We start from the raw sequence: 18,643 nt of genomic DNA, 5'->3' as shown, positions 1-18,643 counted from the left end.
ATAAGTGAGAAAGTTATTATACTGCTTGTAATAGAAGAATATAAGCACAGCAATAAATGGCTCATTAATAATAGCATTCATGTGTTCAGATATGGAGGGATGAATACAGTAGAGCCAGATTAGACAGATAATAATCCGAGGCTTTTCCTTGACACATTGATTTACTGTCCTCCCTACCTTCCTGAAACATTAATAGAGCTCTGAAGTTTCCAGCAGCCTCACGTGTGCACAGCAATCACCTCACTCACGAAATGCTCACCTCCAAAAAAAACCCACCAATTTTAATGCAAACAAAAGTAAACAGCATTAAGTCTAAAAATGTGTAATAACAGTAAAAAAAAAAAAAGCAAAAAAGCAAACAAAAAACCTAACACTTTACCCTCTTTATTCTCAGCAGCTGGAACTGCTAGGTACGCATGGCCTGTTTTCCCTGGGAAGTGCCGCAGTACAGTTATGGGAGGCGAGAGGAATCCCCTGGGATGCGGCTCCCCCAGCTCCCCTCCCACGCTGCAGAGCCTCGCCTGGCGTGAAGCACTTGAGCAGCACCACTGCTTTCCAGTGGGTCAATGATCCACAAACTAAAAATACGCTAAGTAGGGGCCTTGACATAATAGACAGCAATGTTCTCAAAGGAGCCATTAGATACTGTTGAGTAAATGATACTCATTTCGAAAAGAAAAAAAAAAAAAAGTACATAATTGTGTATTTACAAGACTGGGAGCTTTTATCCCCTGTTCTGTTAGCTCCCTCCCACGTTTACAGCTTTATGCAGCCAGAGCTACCCACCACCTTCCGCTGCAGCCCTGCCACCTACAAATAGCTACAGATGGCAGCTGTGCCGGGCGCTTCTTACCTAAGCAGGCATAAGGTTCACTGGTTGCAAAAGACAAGCAAGTTAATAAGGTGGGTTTTTAAATGGTGAAGAAGTGGAGGGCCTGGGCAAACAATTTCCTCACCTTCTGTAGCTATCATGAAAGTCCCTGCTGGGACAGCACTGAGTTTTGAAATGACTCCTTTTTCCTATGGCCCTTGCAGCGTGATTTCTGTAGATAAAGACTTCCTTCTAATTCTTCAGTCTTCAGCTTCCTTTTCCATTTAACAGTTACAGTCATCACGGCAACTTCACACTATCAACCAGGAGTGGGTGAGCTTGCTAATGTACTGAGGGACTTTGGATCTTTTCCAAAGGGAGCCTTTTCAAACACATTTGTCACTTTTCGGAAGTGTCATAGAAGTTACGATTGCTTGCAAGCAAGGACAGAAGGGGCACATTTTCCCAAAGAATGGTAAAAGACAAATAAAATACATCCCATTAAAAAAAAAAAAAAAAAGTTTTAACAATCTTCAGAAAATATGCCTTAAAAAAACCCAACACAACAATAAAACGTTTGATCCATTCTCTGTCATGACCTCTTTGTCTGTGAAGAGGCAGTGTGAATTATTAAAGCTTCAGGTCAGCAGCAGCCTTGTTAACATGATGGTGAGAGAGCCTTCTCCCCCCTCACCCTCAATACGGAGAGACACTTATTTAGTGCATCTGCACTTTCTTTCCATTATAATTTTAGTAACGAAGAATAATCCCTGATTGCATTAGCGATACTCGTATTATACAGGTAGCATTGCTGCCACAGCTCATCACTTCGGAGTGGAGCAAGCCCTGGTGGGAAGCGGTGCTGAAAGGTCCACCTTGTTCTGCTTGTGGGCTCCTTCATATACTGCAACCAGCCACAGGTGAGGACGTCACCGCCAGGCCCGGGGGACGGCCTGTACCACCATCAGGTTTTTCCCCCTGCCTCTAACTTCTCTTCAAGGCTTTCTTCATAAAAAGAAAGCAAGGAGAAGAATTAAAATTCTGGTCCGCCACCTTGAGCTAGACTATTTTCTTTACTAACGTAGAGTCTTAGTAAATTCAGAGGGGGCTCTTGTGGCATATACTGCAGCACATTTACAGCATACTTAAGACGAGACTTTCATCCGAGACTCCTGAAATACTTCTGTGCAAGCCTCTCTGTTAAGGACAGATGGCTGCATTCAGAGCTGCATTGAAATGAGAGAATTTCCACAAGCATAAAACTGAAATAGTGTAATGGGAAATCAAAATCTCAGTGTATGCCATATTGTTAACTTTATTCCTGAATTTCTATGCTTTTGGGGAAGAAGGGCATTAGAGCTTAATTTCGATGCATTGTTAAATTCCTTTTAAGTTTAATGCATATTTAGCTTACAAACAGCTCAAAAGTTGCATTTTCACCTGCTAAAGATAATAGTTTCCATACACACTCATAGCATGTCCTTAGTTCATTTTCTACCTGTCATCTTCTACAAAAGAGCAAAGAATGACCTTATTCTTTTTTTCTTCTTCTTTTTTTTTTTTTTTACCAAATGTATTTTATCTCGTTTCTGTTACTCTGTATTTTGCTGTGATGGGTGGGTGGGTAAAACTTTAAGGATATCTTTTATCATTTCTGAGAAACGTGATAAGAGGCAGGTCAGATGTCTTCAAGTCAGTGCTAATGCAAGGGTGACTAATGAATGAGAATGAAAAACGGACACTTGTCAGACAGGAATTAGATGTAAACCAGAAATGAACAGAACAATGCTGCATTACTGTCAGAGAAAGATGGATTTCTGCCCTTGGTAGACCTTAAAGACTCTTTATTCTGTGCTCCTTCTAGTAACTCCAACTTTCCTTCTATAAATATATTTCAAAAAAATTAGCAAGCTTTAAGAATGCAAAAAGAAAAGCCACATTATTTTTTATCCAACTTTCCTGTTAGCTATGCCCATTGAGAGAAGAACATACATTTGATGTCTGTCGTCAGAGAAAGAAGTTTTTAAGAATATGAAGACCTTCACAAGGAGTACATATATATGACAGTTTACTTCTTACAGGCAGTACATATAGGCATCCATATAAAATCAAATGTACTATGTGCAAAAAATGCAGATAAAACACTTGAAAAGGGGGAATAAGGCTTGGTATTTTTTTAGCTGTTATGAGTATATCAATAGGTAGCCAAGCTCTCTAATCCAAGTCTACCTCCTATTGCTGAGAGTGTTGTCAAGAGGCAAGATTGAATCCTGTTTTAATTTTATCCAGACTAATAATAAATGCCCAAACAGAAAAATAATTGTGGAAAAAGAGTGGGAAAACACCACTGATGTTCTGTGTAATGAAAGAGGATCCATGTGCTTGTAAAAACATATGTCATTGCATTTATTTCCCAAACATAGATGATTGATTGGTGCTGAGTTAGAAAAACATGAATGATATTGTAAAACTATCTTGTTCTTCCATCACTTTCTGTGGTGCTGGTGAAGTTGAGAAACCTTTTTTTTTTTCTTTTTTCTTTTTTTTTTCCCTAAAAAAAAGCATTAGAGACTGAACTGCAATCCAAATGTAAGAAACCATGTGCTATCAGACATACTTCATCCTCTCTCTTCTGTTCACAGCTGAATTTACAATCTTTGTCATGCTCAATCACACTGGTGGGTAAGTGATGGCAAGGTTATATATAAAAATTCTCTTTTCTTTCATTTTGTCCTTGTGTGGTTTCAGCTCTTTGTTGTTAATTAGATCAGACCAGACTTCCACTGAGACTGTCACAAGAGTGTCATCAGCCCAGGGGATCCCCCTGAAACCTCTGTCAGTTGTAAATGGGGTGCCTCTCTCTGCAGAGTCCCCTGCTGTATCAGACACATGCTGGGCATCGATCAAAGCTGACTTCCCTCCCAGGGCACACTTCTGTGCCTTGCTGCTTGTGGGATGAGATTGAAGCTAGACTGGGCTGTGCTTGCAGCTGGCCCAAGCGTCAATACCTGGAACTGGGGATGGGAGTCAGCACCTCAAAACCCCGTCTTTGTGTTCAGTGCACAACTCCGTGCTTCTCCTTCCTTCTCTGGAGGGACTGCTCAAATCTGGCACGTCGTGGCACTGTAAGGCTGCCCCAGCCTCCTTCTCAGACTGGAGAGGAACAGCAAAGACGAAGAAGCTTCCCCCTTTTCAAGGACATGGCACCTCATGGCTTGAGCTGAGCTTGCTTCTAGTTCTTCAGCCCAGGGAGCGAGGCCTCTGGCTGTCATCTCATGTGGCCAAGAAGCCACATCAACGTTCACATCCCAGCTGACGGGGACAGAGGAAGACTACTTGGAAGAGCACAACATGTTTTGGGGACACAGGACGCTACATCTGCTGACCTCAGGTACTGAACAAGTTGATGAACACCCCTCACTTGCTGGGCTACCACCTGTAAGATGCTTTGCTTGATCCTATGACCCGCTGTCCTCTGTTATTCACTATGTACTCAGAGCCTGAGCAAATGGGAGATGCACACCTGCCAGACCCTCATTCTGCTGATGGCATCTTCAGCCAGCTGGGGATAACACTTACCCTTGGCAGCTGCTTGGAGCCTCACCCACCGCCTGCACGCCTGCTGAAAAATCATTTGTCCCATTCCTCCCCCTTCAGCTCTAAGCTAGTTCAGCCATGTGCTGGTAAGACAAAACAGCCTTTCACAACACAGCTTCCACGTGGGCTACGTCTATAATGAAGTACCCACTCAACACGTTCGATATTGGTACAACTGTAAAAAATTCAAGCAAGCCCACTTCATAAAGAATTCACTGAGCAGATGGGTTCCCAGGCACGCATCAATCACACCCTTCTCCTCCTGTTATATTTTTACTTGATAGCTAGATATTGTTTTATTTTGTAAGCTTAACCTGAGAACTAACTTATAAACTTAACGCCGTTCATTACTTTATTTGGTTATTGAAGACGGGATCTAAATTCCTTGTCTTTCAAGAAAATCTAAATGTGAAGTTTAAATGACACCTCAACTGGCTCTAGATGACAGATGAACTAAATGTTCTGAAGATAGACATTACAAACACCAAGTGTACATTACAGTTTACAGGTAGAATTGAATTTATAACACACTGAAATAGCAAAACAGCAAACAATATATATAAACATGGTATTTTGTTGTTGTTGCTCTTCTAATATGCTACTCTTACTCACATAGATGTCTCATCATGACCAAACTGTATACAAACTTTTGTTAACTTCTTGATTGCATCCATGTTTCATCATCACTCACTAAACAGACTCCATTGAAAGATGATCATTTCTTGGGCATGTTAGCATAGGGTATTCTCAAGGCTCCTGCTAGGGGATTTAAACCCATATACATTTAGTAAAGGGGTTCTTTTGGTTTTTAAACAATGCTAACAATGAAGTGAATGTCCATCTTAATTTATAAAACCTTAAGTCTTTATTACAGAACAATGTGATTTGTATTTACGGCATTTTTATTGCTTATTTATGTGTATTTATTACTGCTGCAATTGCATCCTTAAGTTTGAGAATTGGTCACGCCTGTTAATTTGGGAAGCAGCAGACAAACAAGCCTGTGAAGAGGAAAAGCAGAGTTACCATACTAAGTATGTTAAATGCTTAGTTAACTCCCGTGCTGCCCTTTCTGTGATCTGACGTTGTTTCTTCTGCGGTCTCAGCTCCAGACCACGGAATGCAGTTATCCCCTCATTAACTACAAGAAGCAGATATTGATTAGGAGTAACTGAAACGGTGCACAGAGAAGAAATTAAGGTCCTATCTCTGCTAATTCTCTTATCAAAATGCACAAAGCATTCTCTCGTTGTTGTTTTTAATAGGGCACATCCTGGACATGCCTTCCTATTAAAACTTTCAAGTGTTATCCTTCCCAGCTCTCACTCTTTATCCTGCTGTGCACCAAATTTATATCTATTGCAATATGCGTTGGAGGCTACAAAATGCATGTTTTGGTGTAGCCAACAAAAGCCTTTGGTGGCTACAGGAGCACATGCTCATACGGTTGCCTGGTTTAGTTGTGTGAAGGCAGGGGGAAGAAAGACACTGCAGCCCCAATACTAAAAGATGAGATAACTGACAGTCAGTAATGAATCTGTGATTTTTTTAAATTATTATTATTTTTTACAGAATCACAAAATCATCTAGGTTGGAAGAGACCTCCAAGATCATCCAGTCCAACCTCTGTCCTAACACTAACAAGACCTCCACTAAACCATATCACTAAGGGCTACATCTAAACGTCTTTTAAAGACGTCCAGGGATGGTGACTCAACCACTTCCCTGGGCAGCCCATTCCAGTGCCTAACAACCCTTTCAGTAAAGAAGTTCTTCCTAACATCCAACCTAAACCTCCCCTGGCGCAACTTTAGCCCATTCCCCTCGTCCTGTCACCAGGCACGTGGGAGAATAGACCAACCCCCACCTCTCTACAGCCTCCTTTAAGGTACCTATAGAGAGCGATAAGGTCACCCCTGAGCCTCCTCTTCTCCAGGCTGAACAATCCCAGCTCCCTCAGCCGCTCCTTGTAAGCCTTGTTCTCCAGACCCCTCACCAGCTTCGTTGCCCTTCTCTGGACTCTCTCTAGCACCTCCATGTCCTTCTTGTAGTGAGGGGACATTTTCATATCTGTTTCTTTGTATGATTGCATACCCCTTGTAAGCAGAGATAAACCATCAGGTAAACTAGTTTACTTTTCTGTACCACATTTATCTTATCAGTATACAGCATCTGACATGCATATATTAGCTACATTCCTTTGAAAAAGTGTCTGGGGAAAAAAAGGCTTCTAGATAAGTAGACAGTAAACTAATATGAAATTATACAAAGATTAACTACTGTAGTTCCTTACTACATCAGGGCTTTTTAAAATGATATTTTTAAAATGAAAACTAAGTTTCCTTCCTTCCTTCCTTCCTTCCTTCCTTCCTTCCTTCCTTCCTTCCTTCCTTCCTTCCTTCCTTCCTTCCTTCCTTCCTTCCTTCCTTCCTTCCTTCCTTCCCTCCCTCCCCCCCTCCTTCCTTCCTTCCTTCCTTCCTTCCTTCCTACTTTGGTTTTAGGATAATGACTAAGAGAAAAGAAGAGACTCTCTAGATTCGTTACACCAAAAAAAGATCATTCAACAGAAGTTGCAGAAAAACCTGTTATTTTCTTACTTGTTTTCAACAAATCCAAAACCTGACAGCAGATTTAGGGTTTATATTCTCACTATATTTTCTCAAGGACAGCCTTGGTTAACGTCATGAAGTCAGTGAGGCTACACCAACACAAAACTGGAGCAAATGAAAAGTGAGGCTGCTTTGCGCACATGGGCTCAAAGCAATTTGTCTTAGCCACCCTGTTATTATCTGATCTAAAAATTAGGTCAAATCCTGAGGCTATTGTTTAGTCTTTATCAGATGTATTTTCTAGTGGGTTTAACTCTGCTCTTGCTCTCACACGCTCAGGCATCATTCATCCTTAAAACAGGAATTGTGCCCTGTTAGGTTTTACCTGTTAAATGACATCAGCCTTGTTACATAAAATTCACATTAAAACTTTATATTGGGCTTGATTTTTTTTTTTAGCCAAAGAGAAAGCTACCCAAACTTTATCCTTCCTCTGTCCATTTGTTTAAATTGAGTAGAAGAACTGTATCAAAACCTATTAGTGACTCCAATGCACCTGATTACATGTGCTTAGAACAAAGAAGAAATGTATGAACAAGTAGGAAATGCATTTTAGCACTTTCATAGGCCAATATCTCAGACAACAATCTTATATTTTTCCAGCTCCACCAAGATGTACATAAGGAGTCCCCGCTTTTGTTGGTTAGGGAGCTATCAAGAATGGCAGAGTGAAAATTAATCCCAGCGAATCCGCTAATTCAAGAGGACAAAATGCTCAGCTCCACCCTCATGGGGACACCAGCGCCTCAGGAAGATGAATTCCATGGCATATGAAAGAAACTGAAAATAATGATGTTTCTATCACCTGTCGTGCTGCTCCTTTTCAGAAACAGCCTGCCCAGAAGGGAGCATACAGGAGGTCCAGGAGTGCAGTGGTGAGATGCCATTAAATGCCCCAAACACTTTGGGGAGCCAGGTTGTTGGCTTGAATCAGCCTCTTCTTATTTGTATGGCTAGCATGTACAGCCTTTGAAATGCAGCAGAATCTGCACTTCATATTTATAGATTACTCCCTTCCTGAATAACTGAGGCTCTTTACTTGGCTAGAGAGATGTTGCAATTGATTTTCATAGAGAACTTTCATTGAGTAGGTTGTTATGTACTTTCTGACACATGCCTGACCCTGCATTAAACAAATACAAGCCACTTTTCCAGGATGCACATTTTTCACACTTTCAAATTACTTTTCAGTTAATTCTATTACACGCTCAGTGAACAGAGATGTTGAATGCTATTATTTTTTGTTTGTTTTAATGGAGTGCTGCTCCAGTCCTTGAGACGACACAGCAATTCCTGAATAAGACCAGTGGTCATAAGGGAGAAAAGAGAGAAAGAAGAGAAGGAGAAGGAGAAGGAAAACAGAGAAAGGGAAAGGAAGAGGGAGAAGGAGAAAAGATTTTTTTTCTTAATGTGATAGGAATGGCTAGTTACGCTACAGTTGTACATGTTGAGATGAAATCACAGGTTCAGGTATTAAAATACACAATAAATTAAACAATAAATAAATAAATAAATAATATTAAATTAAATAATCAATAAATTATCAATAAATTAAATAATACCTTAAAAAAGGTATCAATGTCCACTTTTCGCATGAATTAAAAGTGAAGACTGCATTAGTGACATAAGCATGCAACTACAGATGCAGGCAGAGCTGAAGAGCTGGATTCTTCTGCCTCTCCTAAATTTTGGACCAGATTCATAAATACTGCATGAACCCTCCCTTACCTTCCTGTCTCATGGAACACTGTGTAACCATCAGCAGACTTTTCAGCTGTGTTTAAAGTTTAGGTAGGGAACAACAATTGTATTGACAGTCCATATTCAGTCCTTTGATATCAAGGCTGTGAGTATTGATAAATACCAGTATATCTGAGCCCACAGTTTAAAATAGTGATCTTGCAGACAAAATGACATCACACGAGGGAGGTATATATCCCTGATCATATGTCTGTGTTCCTAAAAGGATAGTCCCAAGTTACCTGAGAAATTTACAAAAATCTGTGAAATTAGAAATAGGTAGTTTTGCAGAGAAGGTGCCTCTGCAGCTGTTCAAAAGCCTGTAGATTGACAGCCTGACACTTCAACTCCTAATCCCAAGGAGTGAAAGTGACTTGCCTAGTCAAAGCTGACCAAGAATCCTAAACTCAGGAACAAAAGAAAAAATCTCCACTAAAATGCAAAGCTGTGCTCGAGTGACAAGCACATAACACTCCCTGGAATTTCTTTAATTAGACTGTTCTAAAAGAAACCCCAGGACACTGCAAAAATCACTAAACTGATTGTTCACCTATCTCCACAATTTGGTAAGAAAAAAAAGCAAACTCTGTATTACGAGCATCTTCAATAGAAATTTGGACACCTGGGAAGAAATGTCAATTGATATAAAATAACTTCCATGTGCATACAATAATTATGTGCTATATATAAAAACGAAGTGCATAGGTATGGAAGTATACAGAAGTTACTTAACCATCAAGTGAAATACACTTTGACTTGTAAACTGCATTAATTCGATGGTCATCTGTCATAGGCTAACTGGCAGGACATGAAAATCGGCTTAATGAGTTAACATAGGGCTCATAATCTAAAAAAAACCTGTTCAAACATTGCTAAGCCTCCCTGAAGTGCTGACTGCTTGGAAGAAAAAAAAAATGGAATTGCTCTTTTGTTTCAGTACAGAAAAAGAAAATGCCCAAAGTCTTGAAAGGTTCCCTGGCATGGGAAAACACTATGCACATATGTAATGGCATTTCTAATTTTGCTGGATGAACATGTACAATACTTTTAATTTCCTTTAACCCTGGAGAAATTCCTCTCTGAGGCTAGTCCTGTACTCAAAGGTACAGGTCTTTTATTTCCAGTCAGTTATTAGAGTACACATTTTAAAATGTGTATTTAAATTTAACCTTCTTGATGTGTGTCTGGATATTTACACAGAGGTAACTACTCTTAGAGGATTTTCACAAGAACAAAAGGAGAATAAAGTTCTAAATTGAGACCTTTAAACAAGAGTCATCCTATAGTCCTCCCTCTAATGTGTCTGTGAAAAGCTTTATTCGGCTGGAAGACTTCTCTGTTTTCATTTTAAATTCTTAGGACCAGTGCAGGAAATGTAAGAGTACTGCAAACCTGGCTTCTAATGACCTTTTGTTATAAAATGTGTTTTTGCTGAGGTGAAAATGGATGAAGAGATACAATTGCAGATGAAATATTTTGCTCACATTTTACAAAACGGGATTTCATCGTGTGAAAGAGAAACAGGAGTCCCCAGCGTGACTACCCTATTACAAAGAAAAGCACCTCTTTGAAAATTAATGAACAATAAATATTTGCACAGTCAAATGAAGATCTGGTTTCAGTGAAGTGGCTGCCCTGTGTTCTTGGAGTCTAAGCTGGGAGTGGCTCATAATAAATATGGAGGTTAGTAACCATGAATAACAATAATGAAATATTAGGTCTGAGATGACTGCTTGCAATCTTACCAACCTGGTTATGTGATATGCTAAATACATACTTTTTTCTTTGTTGAGCAACAGCAGCATTATTATGTGATGGCAGAGATACAAAAGAACAGTTGACACCTTATTTCAGAGCTTGTTTTGACAATATTCCTATCCATTTGCTTCAGCCACTTTTCTTGAGACATGTAATTGCTGTTCATAGGAAATACAGGTTTGCTGCTTTCCCCACACACAAAGGAGAAAAATGAGATTTCAGAATAGCAGAACCATGGAACGGTCTGGGTTGGAAGGAAACCTTAGAAATCATCTGCTCCAACCCCCCTGCCATGGGCAGGGACACCTCCCACTAGATCAGGTTGCTGAAAGCCCCATCCAGCCTGGCTTTGAAGACTTCCTTGCTCTTAAGAGCAAGATAACTGATTTTTTTATGCATGCTTCCAAAGGTCTGAATGTTAGTACACATCAAAAACTGCAGAAAATGCAAAGCCCAGTAGGCGGGAACCAAAATCTCTCTCCCAAATGGTGGAGGCTCCGCTTTCTCTCACCCACACACCACCGTCTTGACACTCACATGCGATACGGACGTAGGCTTTCCGGCTCTTGGTGGTGCCGGCAGAGCTCCAGGCGACACACTGGCACCAGTAGTCTTCTGGCCCGAAGAGCTCCTCCACTTGCTGGCGGGAAATCTCGATGCTTACTTCTCGGACAATCAGACCTGCCAGGGCACAAGGACTGCCAGTCAGTGTCATGTTCAGAGGAAGGAAGGAGCAGAAGTCTGCTTGCAAAGTTGTGGGACCTTGTGATGCTCTATCAATCTCTCAGCAATATTGTCGTAAGAATACGAAGGATAAAAAGCAACGCTTTGTCTGCATAATATGAGAAGTGGGTGAGTGAATAACAATCACTGCGATTTGACTTTTATCACGTACCACGTGTCTGCTACATGATAAACAAAAGGACCAGTACCTCAGCTGATATGCATTGTATCATGTCCACAGGATTTACATCTAGTGACGATCCAGCCCAACTTTATTTTCATATGAATATCATAAAACTATAGACTCATTCAACTTATATAACTCCCTTAACCCTCCTGTAGTTCACCTCCTTTTGCTAGACAGATACACCACAGGGAGAAGTCCTGCTTGCTCTGATACTGCACTGCACAGGAGAAGGGATTTTGCCGCTGTAGAAAATGTCCCAGTGCTTGTAATGATGGGCACAAGTGCTGCACCACGGTTATAGCAAGTTGTCAGTCAAAAGACATTTATTATGTGCTTCAGTGCCTGACAGCCTCCTTGGCCATACCCTCCATAATGCATCTCAGCGCAACCCTTAAACCCGCAGCCACCCCCGCTCCCTATCCTTACCAGCAGACCAACGTTTGGCCACATTTCCCACACAGTGCTCTCTGTTGGGAAACTGTTTTGCTTCTTCTAAGTGCGAGGAAGCGTTGCGGTGTCTCAGACACCACTGCAGGAATCATTGGTAATGCATTGATCTTCTAATGACCACCGCTGTATTTCATACCAACACATCCTCTTTTTCTGCCTCAAAACACACAGCCTGGCCAAAATGCTCTTAATTCCTGCCAAGATATTGGGGGAAAGGAAAAAAAGGAGGTGCCTGCACCCCTTGTCAATGTATGTGATCCTTGTTGCTGATGCCAAAGTACCAACAAACTTCTAACATGCCTCTGCCTGCAGAAAGGACCATCACCTTTTCAAAACTGCACTCTCACAAACAGCCTTGAATATATAAATTCCACATGTAAATATTTTGTATAGTGGGACTGATTTTCCCTTTCCTTCCAGAATTGCCAGGAAACTGAATTAAGAGATCCTTGGATCACCCACAGCCTGTTCAGTTTGCCCCCATCACCGAACACCAAAGGGTGGGTTTTGAGCCCTACTGCCGAGCACGGACCCGAGCCCTTTGAGTCCTGCACACAATGACAAGGAGGTATTTGTACCGTAAATGCTGTGCCTAATGTGCTCCCCAAGCACCGGCAGCCAGTTGGGCCCTTCGACTTGGGCCCTCAGCGAGGCTCCAATCAGGGAGCCAAGGCTTAATTACTGTTTGTACATCCTTGTGCACTGTCACTGAGGCTGCGTGCTGTGTTCTTCCCAAACTCGGCTGACAACAGCAGAAAGGAATTCATGCGTATAATACCATAGGCCTCTCTGGTGGGAATGCCATCTAATGAGATGCATTTTCCTGCTAGAGACCATCACAGGCTATCCCCTTTTTTTTTATTTCATTATCATTGACATCTTCAGCCATCGAATAATCACCTACTTTGGGGGGAAACACCTAATAGCCTTCCCCCTTGAAATGAAATACTGAGAACATAGCAACTGTAGTCCCACGTATGGAAATCAAAGCAGTTTGTGGACACTTGATATGCAGCGAACACTATGTTATAAACTTGTTCTGCTTTGATGAGCTAATTTGACTGCAAAAGGGGTCTGAGGATAGCTTTTGTCCCATTGAGAAGAGCATGAAGAGGGTGGGGAGGGAGCATGTACATTACATGCATAAAAATGGTTATATTTTCCCAGTGCAACTGCTGCTGGCCTAAAGATTGCTTCAATTTATTCCCAGTTCTTATAGCACTAGCTCGGGCAGCCTTAGAAGGTTACAGTTTTATGTTTCCGTAATAGGGCTGATTATAACAGTGTGATGGAGCAGTGGACTCTGTTACCCGGGGGCTGAAGCAAGCAGGCTCGTAACAACAGTACTGGCTAATAATAATTATGAAATAATTCTTAACATTTGGGACACAAACGCAGTTCTCTGATAGTTTGTTGGAGGTACGAAGCCATGCATAAAACAGCTCCCTCCGATCATACCAGCAAGAACTTTTATCTTTGATTTCCTAAGATGTTTTCTAATTTAGAATAACAACCTAGTCTGGGTACTGTCTTTTGAGAAAGCCACAAAGTTCTGATAGGTTTTGGGTTATTCAAAGTCATTTGACATGTGGACTTTGAGTGGTATCAACAGTTGTGCCACGGCCAAACAGGTGCATAGCTTTTTGATGGCATAGTTGGTGACTCCATGGGATCACCTGGGATGTAATGAACAATGGCCAGAACTGAGGGGTGACAAATGTAGGAATTCCCACAGTGATACCTCTGCTTTGTTGATTTGTTCCTTGTGCCAGAGTAGGCATATGAGGCATTTGTACGAGAATCATCCTGGACTCGATGCCGTTTTGACACGCTGGAAGGCTGATCTGACCACTCCTTCCCAGCACTGCCCATGGGTAGCACATCGCACAAACAGCAACGATGATTTAGGAGGAACATCTCGCCAACCTCAGACTCTGGGGCACGCGCAGGGGTGTACACTTCCCTTGTTGCATTAAATCACAACCCTTTTCCTTCTGCTAACACACTTCAGCGTAAACCCTAATAGAAAATCTCTTTCTAGGCTAGGTTACAAAAAAAGGAATTTGCAGCGATACCTCAGGTAGCAACTGCCTCGTTACCAGCTGACATATTGCTGTACATCAGATTTCATAGAGGAGCTGGTACAGGCTGTCTGCTTTCATTCAGGAGTGTATCGCTTATACACCACGCGTGTGGAGCTAGCGTAGGACAGCCCTGGGATAATGACTTCAAACAAGTCATCTTCATTTTACCCCTTTCACTCTACTTTGCCACAGTGATAAGTAACAAAATGACACTCTTTCACAAAGAATATCTCCTCTACTTTACCTTCTTTACTAGAAATATATTGAATTTCTCAGCCTAGTTCTTCATGTGGCCAAGCCACGCAGCAGGTGAAATTATGCAGTATACTTGACACTGTTTTCTTATAACGCTGCAAAACTCCAGGATTAATATAATTGCTTAGATGGTGCCACTATCTGCAAGAAGTCAGGTTCTTCCTGCTTTGAAGCAATGCAATAATAACCACAGTTGAAGGGAGACAACAGAAATGTGGGCAGCTAGAGTGCTTAACAGGTCCCTTATAATGCATACAAATCCACAAAGAGCATCAGTATAGGACTTCTAACTCCTACTCACAGTGTGACAAATAGCTAGAATTTGACAGGAAAAGCATTTGCTTGCACTGTCCAGACTTGATTTGCATTCAACAAACTGAGAACTGTTTCTGTAGCCACTTGCAGCCCATCTGGATCTTGGGTATGAACACAGATATGTGAAGATATTTCGTCTAATTACCAACACCTTATTTTTCTGGCAACAAGAAGATTGTGAAGAGGGGAGCTTTAAAACAAAAATGCAGAAAATCAAAGTAATTTAAAGCAATTCTCCAAAATGAATGGTAATTGTATCTTAAGGTTGTGCACTAAAAAACCACAAATCCTTAAAAATGCATTTCTGGGTTGCTGGGCTCTTTCTGCATAAGCGTTTCTTTTCTGAATAACTGCAGAATTCCCAAAAGAGCAGCAATGTAAGAAGTTTTAAAAAATTGAGTATGAGAAAGTGAAAAAAATCTCAGGAAAAAAACAAAACCAAAAATAGTTGCTGTCTTCTGGTCCTGAGTATTCAGATCTGGATCAGCTGGGTTACAAAAGATGTCAGAGAGGTTGCTCAAGACCAGGGCTATTTATACACACCGATCAGACTGTTTTAAAACATTTACTTAAACCTGGCACCAGAAAAAGACATTACGTTGCTGGAATTTTCCTCAAGAGAGGTCCAAAACCCTGTAGCCTTTAGGAGACTAAATAAACTAGTCTAAAAGATCTTCCTACCCCTAACAGTTTTCTGTCCAAGTGAGGGCAGAGGATAGCTTATAATAAGGCTCAGAGCCTTGGCATAATCAATCTGTGATGACATCCCATGAATTAAATAGGGAGGATTTCTTCATGTGTGAAAATTTTGCATATTTAGTAGCACAACATATGCAATTATTCATTTCAATAAAATAAATGTATCTCTAGGGCTAATACAAGTTGGGCTCTGAAAAGGAGTAGGAAGGAACCAGAACTTTGCTTATTTCTGTATTTGCACGTTAATGAGGGATTAATGGGTGGAACGAGGCAGAGGGTGAAGGGAGCCATGCTCAGTCTGCCTACTGCTAATGCATGCAGCTAAATGAGCACAGAGGAGAGGCACTGGCTGAGGGTATACATGAAAATAAAATTACTACCCCTTCTGGAGCAAAAGAAAGAGTGAGGAGGGAATTGTGGCTTATATACATACTATTTTATTATAAGCTCTATCTTAGAAACACAATCAAGCACAGACACACTCCATTCACACGGTCCCTAAGTGCTTAACTTATTAGCTGGCTATACAAACTGTGAGGTAGATTATCTGGTCTTCAGAGGCAGAAATGTTATCGTTTTTAATGTATGCAAATGTAATGTAATTGTATGATATTATGGTACATTATTAGTAAGTGCAATAATAACTCATGGGTTCCATATTGCACCCACTGAAGTAATTGGCAAATTTCCCAATGATTTTAGGAGGAGCAGATATGCCAATCAGAGTAATTTCTTTCCAGAGGGAAACAAAAATGTCTCATAACATTCTGCAACTGCATATGACTGCTTATGATGAGAAATGATCACTGCAAATATCTGAAACATCAGATTATTAGCAATTAATTAAATGTAATTATCCAGCCTGGAGTCAGTTCAGGCCACAGAGTTAGTATCCTCACCTCCCTGGTCATCACTTTGCCAAGAAATTATGTGGATATACTTTGGCTGCCATAAATGTTTGGCATTTGATATTAACACTCCGCATGTGTGAAAATATTCCTCAGGACTTCTACAGAGTAATTTGTGTGGAAGCATTATATTGGCATGTCTCTGACCCTCTGGCACAACACTAAACAGGAGCTATTTAGTCACAAGACTAAGCTGCACTTTCACACTCCAAGAAACGGAATGGATTGTTTATTTTCTCTGTAAGTGGAAATTCAGATATTTTTTCCCCCCAAATTCCTCCCCTTCCTGCTCTGTAGTGGGGAAACAGAGGTCAGGGCGCGTGTTTGGTGAGGATAGAGACAAGGCTCTGGGGAGCCAGTAGTAAAACAGCTATGGGGTAGGGGATTCTTCTGCGTGTGCAAGCCACACGTGCTGCTACACGATCCCTTTTTATGGCATGCAATTCCGTGGTTCCATTTAGCAAAACATGGTGTGCACCCATATATGCGATTCAGATCCTCAGCCTAGAGACTGTGGTTTGCTCAGTCTTCAAAGAAATTAGTGCCAGTCTGAAGCAGCCCATGCTTTCTGACTCACGGTTCCCTTTTCTATTAGTAATAGGAGAGGTGAGTGAATGAATACTGTATGGAAGTTGCTCAGGCAGTGCATATTTTAATAACATGAGTATTCATGCTCTTCAAAGCAAGACGAAGGTGGAAGGAGAATCCTGATACCAAAAAATAAAACAGCAGTTTTTCAATCATTTCAGAAGGGGCTGGATCATCTGCACAGGATTTGGCAAAAAGGATGAAAGCGTTTTTAGTTCTCACGGTCCCCATCTGCCTTACATTTCATACACAAAGCTTCATCCAAACTTGTTAAAACAGCCTCATATTTTTTTTTTTTTGTGAAGTGGGCAAGCCCATACACCAAAGAGGTATGACTGTAAACAAACTTACTAAAAGGTACGTAGACTCTTTTCTCATTATGCAGTCCTTTGTCGTTATATTCTCCTCTGATGGTAAAACTTACACAACCAAAGCCAAGAATGATGATCTAGTGATAGTCTACAATGAGCTATCTGATTTATGTAATTGCTCATCACAGGTGCTATAAACAACCTGTCTCTGTAGTAGAGGGCTTATCACTTTCCGTGTTAAAATAACCTTTTTACAAACGAAAACATAAAATCAGTCCTCTGTCAGAACGGAATTCATTTATCCTCTTGCAGAGACGTATCTCTCACAGTCACGGAGTAATTCTGCCCCAAAACATCAGAGTACTTATGCTGGGGAATTTGGTCTTTTAAAAATGAATAAATAGGCTATGCAGAAGAAGAACAGCCTCAAATATTAAAGTTCGTGCTGAGAAAAATGTACTCTGTGCATCCTAATGGGACAGAGATGATTGCATAACGGCACACTTTGCCTATATCTTATTTTCTATGTGGAGTAGTGGCAGTCTTAACAAAAGATGGATAGACAGATAGATATGTAGAGATATTTTTAAAAAGCAAACAGCTTTTCCACTTGGTAATCCGTCACACTGTGATTGCATGCACCTGTTTTTGCCTCAGTATTGCTTTTCCCTAAATGATGGCTGGCTAGTGGTACAAAACGACTGCAGGAAGATTACAAACAATTTACCATAAATATTAGCTCAAGCATTTAAATTAAAGGTTTCCAGCTATTTGAGCTCTCTCCATAACTTTCTCCTTAGGAAAGAGATACCTCCGTAACTCAAATTAATACAGATAAAGGTAATTGCCTAATAAAGTCAAGCCTGTGCCAAAACCTACATCAAGTTTGCACTAGTTTGCTATGGCATCTAATTACCAACCAGTAGCAGTGAGTTAAGCTAAAATGCTAGTTCCCCCACTACTTTTTAACTGACTTACGCACTTCCACAGAAATTACAAAGGGCTGTCTTCAGAGGGATTTTGCTTTGAACTGGAATTAAAGAATGAGCATCCTGTTGGGGTTTTATTTTCTTTTAGCAAAAAACAAGGCCTTTTTGTTCTTTTCCATTAACATCTGAAGGATCGAGTTGTGTAAGATGGAAGAAAGATTTCAAAACTGAATTCTTGGGTACCAGTGGAAAACAAATGCAAGTCCTGGCCCCTGCCAGCGTGGTGGAGGTGAGCTGCAGGCAGGAGACCCATGGGCTTGTCCCCTTGTGGTAGGTGAAAAACACTTTTCCACCTCCTCCCTGACCAACTTAGGCACCTCACTGCTCTATATTTGTTTAATACTTTAAAACTACATTGGATTGCTTATTCTCGCCCTATAAACAACTAAGAGACAAAGCAAAAACAACGTCCTCCCATTTTTTTTTTAAATGGAAGCTATTTTTTGTTTCCCAGCATTTTTTCATTAATATGCACAAATTGCTCCAAAATGTGTTGTTCTCTTCCACATGTAACAACGTGTGCTTATTGTTTCTGTTTCTTTTTTTATTTTTCCTGGTACAAAAGTAATAATCATGCTCTGGTATAGCAGGACTCCAAAGAAAACCTCACCGCAAGCAT

General features: G+C 40.8%; 1 protein-coding gene across 5 annotated transcripts in view; it reads right to left on the bottom strand.

The window, feature by feature from the left end:
- UNC5C (unc-5 netrin receptor C) overlaps positions 1 to 18,643 on the bottom strand; it is a 250,298-nt gene that overhangs the window by 56,121 nt on the left and 175,534 nt on the right. For all 5 annotated transcript variants that reach the window (XM_080591059.1, XM_080591058.1, XM_080591057.1 and 2 more), the window contains exon 3: positions 11,053 to 11,196. In XM_080591059.1, coding sequence (XP_080447185.1) covers positions 11,053 to 11,196 — 144 coding nt within the window. The remainder of the gene's footprint in view (positions 1 to 11,052; positions 11,197 to 18,643) is intronic.

The sequence above is a fragment of the Anser brachyrhynchus genome, assembly GCF_964034855.1.
Source record: "Anser brachyrhynchus genome assembly, chromosome: 4".
In the NCBI taxonomy this organism is placed as follows: Eukaryota; Metazoa; Chordata; class Aves; order Anseriformes; family Anatidae; genus Anser; species Anser brachyrhynchus.
The sequence above is the reverse complement of the archived record's forward strand: the minus strand, read 5'-3'. Positions and strand labels throughout refer to the sequence as shown.